The sequence below is a fragment of the Gossypium hirsutum genome, chromosome A12, assembly GCF_007990345.1.
Source record: "Gossypium hirsutum isolate 1008001.06 chromosome A12, Gossypium_hirsutum_v2.1, whole genome shotgun sequence".
Classification (NCBI taxonomy): Eukaryota; Viridiplantae; Streptophyta; class Magnoliopsida; order Malvales; family Malvaceae; genus Gossypium; species Gossypium hirsutum.
Window position 1 is genome coordinate 107,694,131 of NC_053435.1, and position 17,105 is coordinate 107,711,235.

The window sequence follows — 17,105 nt, forward strand, 5'->3', positions numbered from 1 at the left end:
CTTGGACTTTGTTGGTTAAAGGATCCAGAATCCTATAACCCTTTTTGACTGTACTATACCTGGCTAAAATACCAGGAATAGTTCTTTTGGACAACTTATCCCTCTTTACAGCTGGTACTTGGCTATAACATAGGCCACCAAAGACTTTTATATGAGCCAATGATGGCTTGAACTCAAACCAAGGCTCAAAAGATGTCTTGTGAGCAAGTGCTTTGGTTGGAAGCCTATTCTAAATGTAGACAACAATATTGACAGCTTCAGCCCACATGGTCTTGGGTAAATTTTTCTTAAACAATAAGCATCTGGCCATATCCATCAAGCTCCTATTCTTCCTTTCACTAACCCCATTTTGTTGGGGTGTGTAATCATTCGTTAGCTGGTGTTTGATGCCAGCATCATCACAGAAGGTATTAAACCCGGATGAAGTATACTCTGTTCCATTATCAGACCTAATGGTCTTTATCTTGCAGCCTGTTTCTGTTTCCACTGCAGCTTTAAACTTCATAAACACTTGAATAACCTCAGACTTATGCTTCAAGAAATAAATCCAGCAATATCTGGTACAGTCATCAATGAAGAGAATAAAGTACCTATTGCCACTTCGTGATTCAGTCCTCATGGGGCCATAAACATCAGTATGCACCAATTCCAATTTGTTTGATGCTCTCCAGGTGGTGTTTGTAGGAAATGGAAGCCTGTCTTGTTTTCCCATCTGACAGACCTCACAAACATCTTTAATCTGAATTGTTTTGGTGAAGTTTTCAACCATTTCCTTGCTGACCATCCGAGCCATAGATTTGAAGTTGGCATGACCAAGTCTTTGATGCCAAAGCTTGGTGTCTTCTGTTGAAGCAACATGGGCTGAGTGTGAGTCACCTGACCAGTTGACTTCAAAGCATTTGTCACTCATGGTGACTGTCATGAAGCTTGATCCATTTGGATCAATTATCTGGCATTCTTCACCTTTGAACACAACAGAATAACCTTTCTCAAGCAATTGAGCAATGCTGAGAAGGTTTCTGTTAATCTCAGGCACTAGCAGCATATTTGGAATGACTTTATTGCCTGTAGGAGTGTATATCAGCACATCCCCTTTTCCTTCAACTTTTATGAACTATCCATTCCCAACTTTCACTTTGGTCTTGCAGCTTCTATCCAAGGTCTTAAAGATGGTTGCATCAGGTGACATGTGGTTAGTGTAGCCATTGTCCAACAACCAGCCTTTTGTACTTTTCTTCTGGCCAGTTGAGCAAGAAACAGCAAAGACTTGCTCTTCATGGTCACTACTGTCTTCAGCCACTCGAGCTTCTTCATTCTTGTGTTGTAGTTGGTTTTGGCCAGGTCTGCCTTTTTCTTTGTAGACCCTTTCAACATGGCCCTTCTTTTTGCAGTGTTGACATACAGCATCTGGACTAAACCAGCATCTGGCCTCTGGATGACCAGGTCTTTTGCAAAATCTGCAGAGTCGATCTCCTCCTCTTGCAGCATCAGGCTTAGGCCTATTTTTCCAATTCTTCTTGCCTTTATAGGCTGAGGTGCTCGAGGCTGCATTGGCCTTAGCTTGGAAAGCACCCTCCTGGTGCTCCTCCATTCCACTGGCTCTCCTTTGTTCCTGAGCATAGAGGGCATTAATAAGCTTAGTTAAGGAAATAGTTGCCAGGTCTCTCGAATCCTCTAGGGATGAGATTTTTACCTCATATCTTTCAGGCAATGTTGAGAGCACCTTCTCCATAATCCTTGCCTCACTGAACTGTTCTCCTAGCAATCTTATGCTGTTGACCACAGCCATTATCCTGTCAGAGTATTGCTTCACTATCTCTTCTTCCTTCATCTTGAGATTTTCAAAGTCTCTTCTCAAGCTTAGTAACTGCTGCTGCCTTGTTCTTTCAGTGCCTTGGAACTCCTCCTTAAGCTTGTCCCAGGCCTGCTTGGGAGTCTCACAAGCCACGATCCTGGTAAAGATGACATCAGAAACACAATTCTGAATGCATGACATGGCCTTGTGTCTTTTAGTCCTCTCATCTGTGTGCTGTCTAATTTGAGCGAATGTGGCGTTGGCTCTGAGTGGAGCTGGCTCAGCATCTGTGTTGACAACTTCCCACAGATCAAAGGCTTGCAGGTAAGTCCTCATCTTGACCTGCCATATGTAGAACCCTGCACCATTAAAGACTGGTGGTGCAGCTGGTGAGAACCCTGATAAAGCCATCGTTTTGAAAGTATGCTTGAACAGGTCCACTAAGAAATGAGCTCTTGATACCAATTGTTAGAGACTTGACACTCTTTAACCGGATGAAGTAAGAACTTCAACCTAGACTTTAACAGCAATGTATTATACCCGGATAAAGAATGAAGGAAAAATGCTTGAGATTCAAGCTTTGAGCTTCTTTCAGGAATAGAGAACATAATTTAGAAGACAAAGAAAAGTAGAGCATATGGAAGTAAAATCTGATGATTTCATTCAAAAGAAACTTTAGCTCAAAGCCATTACATATACCAGTCATTGGCTGGTCAAAAAAATCAACCTAAACACTACCTAACTCCACTTATTACATTGGAACTAGGTGATATTACTTGCACACTTAAACAAAGCTGGTAACCAGCTCTTTAACCATCAAGTTACATCAATTTGTCATTCAAAATGAACTAAATTACAAAAAACATTGTTAAAAAAAGTAACAAAATGAAACTGAGACAAAACAGTAGCATTAACATCTTCAATTGCACGTACTTTACTCGGACAATTTATGTGCATGCATTCTTACGTGCATGAATCTGCATGAGCTGCATGTCCTCCTTTGTTGCTGCATATGTTGCATGGGAACTAACTTTAACATGGTTTCATTGATAACCTGATGAAAAGCCATTGATTTATATATTAAACCTCTGTGTGAAGAAACAGTAGGGAAATATATATATAGTGTTAAACAAACTCACCATATGTGTCAAAGTCATTGATTTATATTCTTTCCAAGTGATCCCGGAACCCTTTGTTTCTCTTTCCCTTAAAATTCAATTATTCAAAGCAAGTCAACTAGTATAAGAATAGCAATTAAGAGCAATTAAGATTTACTGTCTGTTCAGCTAGGGCCAAAGGGTTGCTTTGAAGATACTGAAGAGCTAATACAACAGCAGAAGATGCAGATTCAAAAGCGGCAAAAGGAAGTGCAAACAACAAATCTAATGCTGTCTGTTCTGATAGGATGGTTCCAGCTTTGTTCATCTCTTCCAATACCACATCCAGAAAATCTTTGTCTTGTTTCTTTGTTAACGTCCCACGCCTCTCCTCCGACATGATTTTGATTACCCTCATTACTTTGTTACAACTCTGTAAACATTTCCAGTAAGCAGTTCCCGGAATGTTTAGAGGAAAAGAAATTAAACCATCCAAGAAAGCTGAATTGCATCCTCTTAGCTTCTCATTATTACAACCAAATAGCTTCCTCACAGTAAAATCATATATCATCTGTAAGAAAAGAGAAAACCTGTCATGAATCATGATTTTTAGCTAAATTTAATCAAATAAAGTGTGTTGGAACTTGGAACCAAAGTTATAATAGAGTTGATATAGCCCGTTTCAATTCCACTGAAGGTTGTTGACAAGACCATAACCCTACATGTTTGCTTGTTAATTCCTCCATTTCAGAAACATGTTTTTCTTTTAAGGATTCAGAGCCAAACAGGTTCAAAATCAAGTTTCTAAGGCACTTGTGGAGAAAACCATGACTGGATAAAATATTTTCCTTGCTGACAATATCATCAAAGCTGTCCATATACCAACTTTGAACCAGTTTCCCTTTTTGTTGGAAAATGAAACGGTTAACATCAGTATCAGTGGAAACAACAATCTGTCGATCAACCAAACTAGATTTAAACAACGAACCGTACCTGAAAATATATAATTTAAAACGATTAAGACAATGATAAACGAACCTCACGTATCATTACATAAATTACATTACCAATTCATGCATTATATACACAACCTGTTGGTTCTCTTTTTGATGAATGGTGAAACATCGGAGATACTGAAGAGTAAATAGCTGAAATGACTCACCCACAACCGGTAAACCCATGGAACCTGGTGAGAGCTTGCCATTGCACCTTGGGTTCTTCCAGTGGTATATCCATAGCACAATGCTTAAAAACAAGACTATCAAGCAAAGCAGGGGATACAACATTTTGGGTTTCAATGGAGGTAAAGAAGAGGTACAACTGTATAAATAGCATTGCATTGTGACCAAGTTTTAAATACAATTGTTATAACATAATCTTAGTCTGAAATGGGGGCTGACGGCATTCATTATTGTCTCATTGGATGGTTTTGAAAGTAGATTTCATATTTACCGTCTTTTGAATCTCGATTGTCACCGGCGGCTACAGTTCATTCTTCTGCAAATTTAGGCTCTCTTTGAATTGGATTTTACCCATGGTGAGATGAAATATTGGGTGAATATTCCTTTTCACTGGACTGGTTTCTCCTTGACTATCCAAGCTAGCTTATTAGAATCACGTTTGTTGATAAGTTAAATTAAAAAGGGGTTGAAAAGTCAAAAATGGTGGGAGGTGCAATTGGCACCGAAAGAAAAAAAATAGTTGGCAAGTTGTTTAAAGTTGAAAGGGATAATTGCAATTTTGGTCCCTAATTTTTTAGGCCATTTGCAAGTTAGTCCCTGAACTTCAACTATAAATAGGCCTAACCATTTCTCATTTCAACCATCCCAACCAATCTTTCTCTCTTAGTTTTCTCTCTTCTCCCATTTGAGAATTCTTAAGGAATTCTATTTGTTTGTAATACTTTGGAGATAGTAAAGTTATCATCTGGTGTTAGTGCCCGAGGACGTAGGTATAATTTACCGAACCTCGTTAAATCTCTTGTATTCTTTCTTGTCCTATTTTTCTTTCAATATTTGAGGGTATAATAGTAGTATTTAATTGTGCTATTAAATTACTATAGAAGGGATATTCTGTCTAAGGAAAGACTTGGTATTTAAGAGATCCATGTGATCCACCTCTCTTCCCTGGGAATTGAACTTTGTGTGATTTTTTTAGTACAATAATTTACACGCTTCCGACCCTATTGGAACAACAACGTTTACTAATTTTAGATCTTTAAACCAACCTAAACTACCAAAGATTGTATTATTCTGCACTGTTGACTCAAAGATACATACCATTCTGTAAACATTAAAAAAAAGGAAATAAAGAAATAAAAAAAAAGAAAATAAAAAAATGCTTAAAAAGTTTAGGGATTAGTTTAAAAAGTTTAGGGATTAGTTTGAGTTAGATTTTTCATTTGAAATAACGATTAAAATGCTACAAATCAATAACATTAATAATCTTTATCATGATAAATTAAAGTTCTATGACCAAAACGTATTTCATACCATACATAAGTGATTATTTTTATAGTTTATCTTAATACTAATTAGGAAAATGATTAAATTAGATAAACTCATAGTAATATTGGCTAGCAAAAACTTGGTTTGTTGGTTAAGACTAGTGTGCCCATGGGTAACGCTAAGTTCAGATTGAACCATACTAGATATCTAAACTTATTTTTCAAACCCATATCTAGATTGGTCCGAAAAACAGGCCTACTCTGTTTCCCAAGCTCATCCCAATTTAAGAAAAGTAAACTTGCATTCGACTCAACTTACCCATATTTAATTTTTTTTAGATTAAATTTTATTTAAAAATAGTTTTTAAATATAATACACTAAATGCACTAAAAATATTAAAATAAAAGTTTTCTAGCACATTAAAAATACATTAAAAATATTTATATTAAAAAACACTACCATAAATATAATAAATGTTTTATTATATTTAAAAAACACAAATAAATATAATAAATATTTTATTTTAGAATTTTATATTTTGGGTTGAGTTATTAAGTTTTTTTTTAGGTTTTAAGTAATAAATTTAATTGTTAATGGGTTAGTGATTTAATACAAACATAAATATATAATTATTATTTAACATATATAATTAATATAATTTTTTATAACATAATATATTCAGGTTAGACCAAGCTTGAGCCAAAAAAATCTTGCCCAAAACCTAACCCATATAAAAACAGATTTTAAATTTTACTAAAGCCTATTTTTTTTAGGCCTCATATTTTGTCTAAACTTTCCTATTTTTTGAATGAGCTTTCAAACTTGAGCAGATAACTCGACCTATAAACAAGTCTAGTTAAAACAGAAACCCTAGGTCCTTAAGTATCAAGATTCGTGTCTTACCACACTTAAAAAGAAAAAGTCATAGTAATATTGGAAAAGATTTTCTATTCATATGAATTTCTATTTATTATTTTAGATTAATTATTAATTAATGTAACACTTATACATCAATTAAAAATTAACATTTAACATCAAAAATAGATGTATTAGGCCAAAGGCAGAACAAGCATCTCAACCAGTCTGATAATATATGTAGTTTGAAACGCATTCATTTCATTTTTCTTTACATTTAAGGACCAAATCTAAGATACAACACTATGGCACACCTAATCCAAGAAGTAAGACCAAAACATACATGTTCCTCCATTGACAAATGACAAAGAATCAATCACCGCCGACTTGTCTCTTCCAGAAGCCTTCCACAATCAGTTCATCAACTCCCCAATCTTCATAACTGAAATGTTATACCAAAGGTTAGTCCGTCATGCTAAACCCTAAAGTAGAAAGCAATGGTATCAGTCAAAGCCTGCTGATCAATCTCGTCTTCCATCAGGCAAGTAGCGCCGAATGGTGAAGGGTATTTTCCGCTCTCGAAACTCTTTCATGGCAATCTATCATAAATGCCAAAAGAAAGAGAGTTATAGTGAAGTAAAAGCAATGTAATATTGGTTTGTAGGATATATAGGGAACGTTCTCACGAATCATACAGCTTGGTATATAGGAACATAACCAAAAGAAAAAACCTTGCTTACAACTATTAAATTGCATAGCTGATGCAAGATCAGCCAAAACAAGACAAAGAAGAAATAACAAGAACATGACAAGGATATATGAATGTCACAACCTTTGCATATAACACTACAACATGGATATACATTTATGAATATAAAACATCTAGGTGAAGAACAAGAAATTGGAAAGAAAGCTGGCAAATGAAGTAAAGGAGAGAAATAAAAGCTTGTGTGACAATCAAGTAAAGGCCAAACAAGGAACGATAAGGGAAAACACCCGAATAAAACTAAAGTTGATCCTGTATAAACCTTAGCAAGATAAAACCAATACATATAACATGTATTACCAATAGTGATAGAGTGTGGCAATCTCATATAAGTGTTCAAACCGCTAGCGCTTTAGTATCAAGCTCACGCACAGCCTTACCAATTTTCCAGAAGGAACAATATAACAAAAAGAGCAGAAAATATGAGAAATATATGTTAAAAGATGGCAACAAACAGCAATATGTATGTTACCAAAAATGAAATACAGTAGCATACAAATGTACCGTATGTTGTCCGAATGAAGTACGTCTTTTGTAACAAGCGACCTATATATGATTTGACAGAAACTTTTTGATTGGATAAAGTTGGTCAAGTACTTACCAGTTTTAGACAGGTCTTAGGTTATCATTATAATGTTTTTAAAGTTTGTTTACTTGCACAAGTTAAATTTATTACTCTTTCAATGTAATATTATTATATATGTACATTTTTCTTTAACAAAAATGTAAGAGAGAAGTCAATTTTTTTGTTTTCTCCTACAACATCTGTCTTTGTTTCTGTTTTCATCTTTCAACACAAAGTTTTAGATCTTTTGTTTTTGTTTTTGTGATAAAAAAACCCAACAAACGGTATTAAGAGCCTAAGTCTTTGAGGACCTTGGTTGTGTTTTGTTTGTGAGTGACTTGTGCTTGAGAGAAAAGAAACAAAAGTTGTTTTTTTGTTGTTCTGTTTGTTTGCTGCAAGGATGAGCTTTACACCACCACCATCACCACCACCTGTGTTTGCTGGAGAAAACTACCACATTTGGGTAATTAAGATGAATACATACCTTCAAGCACATGATTTGTGGAATGTGATCAAGAATGATGCTGAACCACCTCCATTAAGGGCTAATCCAACCATTGCTTAGATGAGGCAACACAGTGAAGAGTGCGCCAAGAAGCATAAAGCAATGGCTTACTTGCAAAATAGAGTATCTGATGTGATTTTCACTTGGATAATGACTTGTGACTCACCAAAGCAAGCATGGGAGAAGCTAAAGGAGGAGTTCATGGGGTCAGACAAGGCAAGACAGCAGCAGTTGATCAACCTCAAAAGAGATTTTGAAAACTTGAAGATAAGGGAGTCAGAGACCATCAAGCAGTACTCTTATAGGATAATGGCCACAGTTTCAGAGACCATCAAGCAGTACTCTGATAGGATAATGGCCACAGTCAACAACATTAGGCTCTTTGGTGATGATTTTAGAGAGAGTAGAGTTGTTGAAAAAGTCATTACAACCCTCCCTGAAAAATTTGAGTAAAAAATCTCCTCACTTGAGGACTAGAGGAACTAATCAACCATCTGATTGTCTGAGTTGGTAAACTCCTTGTATGCACTTGAGCAAAGGAGGGCCAACAGGCAGGAAGAGCATCAAGAAGGTGCCTTCCTAGCCAAAAGCAGACTAGCCTCGAGCTCATCTGCATACAAAGGAAAGGAATCTTGGTTAAGCAAGCCTAAATCAGATGGTAAAAAAAGATATCCACCCTGCCCACACTGCAGAAGGGTAAGTCATCCGGGTGAAGTATGTTGGTATAGGCCAGATGTCCAGTGCAAAAGCTGCAAATAGTTTGGTCATATTGAAAAGGTGTGTAAGAGCAAAGAGAAGGCACAAGCTCAGCAGCAAATGCAAGCTTAGGCTGCTGAGGACTTTCAAGCTCAGGAGGAGCATATCTTCACTGCCTCATGCTTTGCAGCCTCAAACAAAGTCAAAAAGGACTGGCTAGTGGATAGTGGCTACACACACCATATGGCGACTGATGAAAAGTTGTTCAATGACCTAGATAGAAGCTTTGCCTCAAATATCAGGATTGGTAATGGGAACTTGATTGAAGCCAGAGGCAAGGGAAATGTGGTGATCAACACTTGTTCAGGTAACAAAGTAATCTCAGATGTACTTTTTGTGCCTAACATAAACCAAAACCTGCTTAGTGTTGGCCAGTTAATTGAAAAGGGTTATTCACTTATTTTTAAGAATAACTCTTACATTATTGAAGATCCACTCGGTCAAGAATTAGTCATAATGGCTATGACCAAAAGATGTTTTGTGTTGAACATGAACCAGTTGGAAAAGAAAGCCTATACTAGTGCTACTGACACAGTTAGTTTATGGCACAAGGAGTTAGGATCCATTATGGAAGGTCAGGATGTAAAGAAACAAAAGATTCATAATGGAGTGGATGGTATAGCTGAAAAGCTCTCCACATCGACCACCGATGGGCAAAGTTCCAATTCCAGCCTGTTGAATAAAAGAAAAGATGTGTATGAAATCAATAAGTTTGTTGTGGTTGAAGCTAATGGGTTCTTGGTATTTGCTTGGGAAGCTCTTCAAGATATGACTGTCATGATCCTTGGTGTGTGTGCTTTGGTGTCATTGATAGTTGGGATAACAATGGAAGGATGGCCAAAGAGAACTCATGATGGACTTGGGATTGTCGCAAGTATCTTGTTGGTCGTGATTGTCACAGCGACTAGTGATTATCGCCAATCATTACAGTTCAAGAATTTGGACAATGAGAGAAAAAAAATCACCATTCAGGTAACAAGAAATGCATGTAGGCAGAAAATGTCTATATATGATTTGCTTCCTGGCGATATTGTACATATCAATATTGGTGACCAAGTCCCTGTCGATGGTCTTTTCGTCTCGGGGTTTTTTGTACTAATCGATGAGTCAAGTTTAACAGGGAAGAGTGAGCCGGTCATGGTGAATGCTGACAATCCTTTTATGCTATCTGGCACTAAGCTTCAAAATGGATCATATAAAATGATGGTTACTTCTGTTGGGATGAGAAAACAATGGGGTAAATTAATGGCAACACTTAGTAAAGTGGGAGATAATGAGACCCCATTGCAGGTGAAATTAAATGGAGTAGCAGCCATTATTGAGAAGGTAGGCCTGTTTTTCGATGTAGTGAAGTTTGTTGTAATGGTACAAGGACTGTTTACGAGTAAACTTTGAAAAAAAAGGTTTGAGTATTTGAAGAAGGAAATTGGACTCTGTTGTCTAGTAGCCAAGGAGGAATGTTAAAAGATGGCAACAAACAGCAGTATGTATGTTACCCGGATGAAATACAGTAGCATACAAATGTATCGTATGTTGTCCGGATGCAATATGTCTTTTGTAACAAGCGACCTATATATGATTTGACAGAAACTTTTTGACTGGATAAAGTTGGTCAAGTACTTACCCATTTTAGGCGGGTCCTAGGTTATCATTATAATGTTTTTAGAGTTTGTTTACTTAAACAAGTTAAATTTGTTGTTCTTTCAATGTAATATTATTATATATGTACATTTTTCTTTAACAAAAATGTAAGAGAGAAGTCAAGTTTTTTGTTTTCTCCTTCAACATCTGTCTTTGCTTCTATTTTCATCTTTCAACACAAAGTTTTAGATCTTTTGCTCTTGTTTTTGTGATAAAAAAACCCAACAATATAGTTATTAGCATATTTAATCTTTACCTCGAGTGGGTCAGTCTCACCCTCCAACTCAACCATAACTGGAGCATTCATACTGTTGATGGGAAAAAGATGTTCAAAAATATAATATAACAAGAGCCACTATACCCCCAAAAATCTAAAGTTTATTAAGTAAACCTGATTTGCAGGGCGCGGCTGCCCAAGATCCTAGCACGCTAGTATTTGGTCATATACTTCGATGTTTTGCGAGTCGTTTTGTCTTTAGCATCCTGGTCTTCTTTTTCCTCGGTTTCAATAGGTTCCAAAGGATCAACATCATTGTTATTGTTTTCCAACTCCTCCTCAGCTCCTTCCTGAACACCATAAAGATAATTTTTTAGACAATAACTCTTTTATCAATTATATGTAATTTCTTTCTCATATATATATAAATCCTTACTTCAATCTCAGGCTCTGGTGGCTCATCCTCATAACTGTAGCAGCAATTTCAACAACCCAAAGTCAGTTTTTGAGCTAAAAAGAAAAGGCTGAAATATTGACATTAAAGACGAAAGCAAAGCAGAGAAGACAAAAGGCATCTCCCTTTGTTTGATTGCTTAGAAAAAGTTCATAAAGAAATCCCCATACCCAGCTAGAAATTTTGAAATTCGCAGACAATTGAAGAACAAATATTTAAAACCCACTTCTCAAAATTTTCCTTTATTTATCAGAACTTCAACAGAAACTAGAAATATAATCTAATGGCCCAACCAAATGCATTAAAAAAAAAATACAGAGAACTATATATGCACATAATGATAAAGGTTTAAACTATGGTTTTTGTGCAGTAGCAATGAACTTAATCATTGTTATTGGTAGAAATTTGTTGTCACAATGATTTTATATTATGAAAACACCAAAACTCATTTAACAACTCAATTTAGCCAATGCGACCTTGGTATGGTTGGTAAAGGCAGATGTTTTAGGTATTAAATATTTAGATTTGAGACCAACCATGTATAATTATATGTATAAGTCTTCAGGTCTTATCATATGCAATCATTATGTGTGGTTTTTAATTTAGCTAATTAAATTTGTCAAGTTTAGTTTGGACTGTACCAATTATTAATTTGTTTATGTTGTAATAGTTTAATTCTACTTTGTAATTACTAGAGTAATCTGTTTATGTTGTAATAGTTTGATACTTGTGATTATTTGATATATATTTGTATTGTACTTTGATTATACTATACTTGTAATACTTTAAAAAATAACTCAATTTAAAGCCAATTGAGGCTCAATTGGTATTGTTTCTGTTGTAATAAATAGAAGACGTATGTTTGAGTACGCTTAAATAGACATTATATTTATCTTCCAATTTAAGATTTTGAGGGATACCAATTGTAGTAAGAAATGTATTTAAAAAAAAAACTCAACCAACTACAATAAATGTGAGAAAAAATTCACACATTTACATAAAATAAGATTTAAATATGAGATCTTGACATTTTTAGAGTTTTAATTTTACCATTGAGTCAAAATCTCATTAAAAAATTAAGTCTGATTTTATAATTTATTATTTATATTATAGTTTTTTCTTGTGGCCTTGTTGCCAAAACTTATAATATATTAGCTTGGATTAATAATTAATATACAAGTGATGGAGTTTTTCAACTCGTAGAATTAAAAATCCAAAAACCCATCAGGTGTTCAATTTATTTATTATTTATTTCATAATTATTAATTAAAGATACATAATTTTTTAAACCCAATTATGAAATTAAAAAATTCTATTATTAATCTATCAAATAATCATTTTATTAACTACTAGCTCATTGCTATTGTTGCACTTGTATCGAAGCATATAATCTTAACATTAATTTTATTCTCACAACTACAATATATAATCTGCATATCCTGCACTGAAAAATGTTATTCATTATTATTGTTATTTTTAAGTTGTTGATTGACTAATTGATTTATGTGTCGGAAGCAACCGAAGCTTTGTTTAGCATGGTTTTTAGAATCGAATCAATGGTCGAATTGACTAGACTATTAATTTTCGGTTTAATTAATTTAATTGTTAATTCAATTTTAATTAAATAACTTATTAAAAATTATAAAAATTAAAAATTAAAAAAATATTAAAAGAATATAAAATCCAGTTCAACCATTTTTTATCCCGATTCAAAACCGTTGGTAGTTTAACCAGTACAATGGATTACTGTGATGTAATCACAAAGCAACGAGAAATGTAAGCCTTCACCTATCCTGAATACAACAAAACTGTGATGTGCTAAAAGTTATTTAGGTAACTCATGCAATGGATGACCGTCAGCCTCCAAATCCATCTATAAAACAGTATAAAAATCCCAAATGAACAAACAATTAAGAGACAAAACTGAGCAAGAAAATTAACCAAAATTTAGATAAAAAAAAACCAGCCATGGCGGTTGTGAAATCCCTGGTGTGTCACAGTTCACAAGCTGCAGTTTTGCTTCTGCTTCTGGTTGTAGCCTCAGTGCAGACCCGAACGAGTAAGGCACAGCTGAGCTGCACAAACCAACTCATCAACCTGAATGTGTGCGCACCCTTTATGGTGCCTGGTGCCACCGAGACCCAGCCTAATTCCCTGTGTTGTGGTGCACTCCAAGCTGTGCAACATGATTGCCTCTGCAGCACTCTCAGGATTGCTTCTCAACTTCCTTCTCAATGCAATCTTCCACCTCTCTATTGTGCCACCTGACATATATGCATGCATGCAAGCAAGCTGGTAGAATATATATATATATATGGCTGCAGTTTTATTTTTCTTTTGGAATGTGTGACATCATATGTGACAAAGCAAATGCAATGGAGATCAAAGTTATAATTAGTACTTGGAAATAAAAGTATCTTAAAAAATCAGTTTAGCTTCATTGATTCATGCAACTATTTCAAGGAGACCATGTCAAATTTTGAAGTTTGATTGATTGATTCGATTGTATCAATAGTGACTTGAATCGGTAATAGATTAAACTAATTGAATTAAAACTAAATTATAATGATTTTATCTTCACCTTACTAATGGCAACAAGTTACAACAAGTTATAACTTTGTTTTAAAAAATATGGGGTTTAATTTAGAATTTTGATTTTAAATTTGTTGAATGAATTAAATGGATTAAAATAAATACAAATTAGTGATTTGTCATAATTTACAAACAATTTTGTAACTTGCTCAAGAAGTTAGTGTTTGAATCTTAAGAACTTGGGGGTTGGAATCTTAATTTTATATTTGTTGAACAAAACAAAGAACTAATTGGAACAAAAACAGAATCTTAATGACTTCATTAGGAATCTATAAAACTCTAAACAATAACCAGCATAGGTCAGGTTTTCAAGTTGTTATTAAATTTGCAAAAACTTCTTTTACATCATTATTTGTTCTATCTTCTGGACATTTAAAACTTTACTCCTTACACCACCACCGATGTTTCACCATTCATCAAAAAGAGAATCAACAGGTCGTGTTATAATGCAAGAATTGATGATGTATAATGCCATGTGAGGTTCGTTTATCATCATCTTAATCGTTTTAAGTTCTATATTTTCAGGTATGGTTCATTGTTTTAAAACGAGTTTGGTTGGTCGACAGATTGTTGTTTCCACTGATCCTGATGTCAACCATTTCATTTTCCAACAAGAAGGGAAACTGGTGCAAAACTGGTACATGGAAAAATTTGATGATATCATTGGCAAGGATAATGTTTTATCCGGCCATGGATTTCTCCACAAGTATCTCAGGAATTTGATTTTGAACCTGTTTGTCTCCGAATCCTTGAAATCAAAACATGTTTCCGAAATAGAGGAATTAACAAGCAAACATCTACAGTTATGGTCTTGTCAACAACCTTCAGTGGAATTGAAACAGGCTATATCAACTGTATTATAACTTTGGTCCCAAGTTCCAACACACATTATTTGATTAAATTTAGCTAAAAATCATGATTCATGACAGGTTTTCTCTAATCTTACAGATGATATATGATTTTACTGTGAGGAAGCTATTCAGCTTTCTTGGATGGAAATTGTTGGGGATTAGGCACACTTTAACCAGATGAAGTAAGAACTTTAATCTGGACTTTAACCGCAGTGTATTATACCCGGATAAAGAATGAAGGAAAAATACTTGGAGTTCAAGCTTTTAGCTTCTACGAGGAATGGAGAACAGAACTTTGAAGGCAAAGAAAGATGGAGCATATGGAAAGAAAATCTGATGATTTCATTCAAAAGAAACTTTGACTCAAAGCCATTACATATACCAGACATTGGCTAGTCAAAAAATCAACAAATGCATCACCTAAATACTACCTAACTCCACTAGTTACATAGGGACTAGATGATTTTGCTTGCACACTAGAACAAAGCTGGTAACCAGCTCTTTGACCATCAAGTTACATCAACTTGTCATCCAAACATAATTCAAAATGAACCAAATTATAAAAACATTGTTAAAAAAAGTATCAAAATGAAACTAAGACAAAACAGTAGCATTAACATCTTCAGTTGCACGTATTTTATACGGACAACTTATGTGCATGAATTCTTACGTGCATGAATCTGCATGAGCTGCATGCCCACCTTTGTTGCTGCATGTGTTGCATGGGAACTAACTTCAACAGAAATGTTTGCAGGGTCGTAACAAAACAATGAACAGACAAAGAAACAAGACAGATTTTCTGGATGTGGTATTGGAAGAGATGAACAAAGCTGGAACCATCCTATCAGAACAGACAGCATTAGATTTGTTGTTTGCACTTCCTTTTGCTGCTTTTGAATCTGCATCTTCTGCTGTTGTATGAGCTCTTCAGTATCTTCAAAGCAACCCTCTGGCCCTAGTTGAACTGACAGTAAGTCTTGATTGCTATTCTTATATTTGTTTACTTTCTTTGAATAATTGACATGCATGTCTCTTCGACCAGCAAGAACATGAAACAATTTTAAGGGAAAGATAAACAAAGGATTCCGGAATCACTTGGAAAGAATATAAATCAATGACTTTCACACATATGGTGAGTTTGTTTAACACTATAATATATAGATTTCACTACTGTTTCTTCACGAAGAGGTTTAATATATAAATCAATGGCTTTTCATCAGGTTATCAATGAAACCATCAGGCTTGGAAATATTGTTGCTGCAATTTTCAGGAAAGTGGTCAAAGATATAGAAATAAAAGGCGGGTTTAAGTCCAATAAACCAAATTCATCTATGTTTAATGTATCTATGCTCATTTTGTATGAATTGTGGGTGGTACAGATTATAAAATCCCTGCAGGTTGGATCATTTTGACGTGTACACCAGCAGTTCATTTGAACCCCACGAAATACGAGGATCCACTTACATTCAATCCATGGCGATGGAAGGTGATTTAGTTGATTATTCAAAGCTAATTTGAACACAATTTGGTTCTAATATTATTGGATTTAGAAACTAATTAGCATGAAAACAAACAAGCAGGGGAGAGAATTGAATGCAGGCTCTAAATTCTTTATGGGGTTTGGTAGTGGTGTGAGACTTTGTGCTGGTGCCGAATTTGTGAAGCTGCAAATCTCTATTTTCCTTCACCATTTGATCTCAAATTACAGGTAATACGAGTAACTTAAAACATAACATTCTAAAATTAATGGTTCAACATGTAATAATATAGTACAAATTACAAGTGATTTAGGTGGACAGTGATAAAAGAAGGAAAGGCTGTTAGACAGCCGGGACTGGTGTTTCCGGACGGTTTCCATGTTCAAATCTTGAACAAAAAGTTCATATGAAGTTGCTGTTGAATGGTTAGAGCAAACCTGGATAAAAAAAGACCAGACATTTATGAAGAACATACTATGAAACAATGATGCTATGTCTAGCTAGCTTGTAACAGATGCATGAAATAAACCGAAATTCGGACATAAACGCATGTAACGTGTTGATGAATATAATCAAGCAATCATAAATTTCATTACCTTCTCCTTTCAACGCCACATTGCCACCGGTTTGAGTACTCACCATCACGGAACGTTGCATACGTTACAACCGGTCATTGTCAAAAAGTGGTAACCAACCATGACTATTCAAGACATAAAAGATAGACATACAAGTCGCAGTCGGTATCAGACTCGATGGTGAAACCGAGCAGGACACCACAAAAGCCAGGCAACCTAGCATAGCGGAGGAATTTGAATTGTTAGAGGTAATAAGCGCCATTAACACCCACAAAGTGATCTCCTATTGTCAGTGAATGATCATCATTAAGTCCTGACAGCCTCGCAACATGAGTCATCAATCGCATGCAGTTGATCAGTTAGAAAACAACCCTCTTCCTGGATTTGTTTTAACATATCTAACTATTCAAAGTGCAGCCCCATAATGTGATCTTTTAGGTCTTTGCATAAACTGGCTAAGATGTTGCATTGAGAAAATAATGTCAGGCTGAGTATGTGTGAAGTATAAAAG

General features: G+C 35.0%; 1 protein-coding gene and 2 pseudogenes across 1 annotated transcript; 1 reads left to right on the forward strand and 2 right to left on the reverse strand.

Moving 5' to 3' along the window:
• Nucleotides 1-1,114: 1,114 nt before the first annotated feature.
• On the reverse strand, nucleotides 1,115-2,206 carry LOC121211483 (uncharacterized). The gene has a single exon (XM_041084248.1). It carries the CDS (start codon nucleotides 2,204-2,206, stop codon nucleotides 1,115-1,117), a length of 1,092 nt encoding a protein of 363 aa, XP_040940182.1.
• Nucleotides 2,207-6,366: 4,160 nt separating this feature from the next.
• Nucleotides 6,367-13,369, reverse strand: LOC107936836 (DNA-directed RNA polymerases II, IV and V subunit 6A-like; annotated as a pseudogene).
• A 703-nt stretch (nucleotides 13,370-14,072) lies between these two features.
• LOC107936825 (cytochrome P450 87A3-like) lies at nucleotides 14,073-16,474 on the forward strand (annotated as a pseudogene).
• Nucleotides 16,475-17,105: the final 631 nt, after the last annotated feature.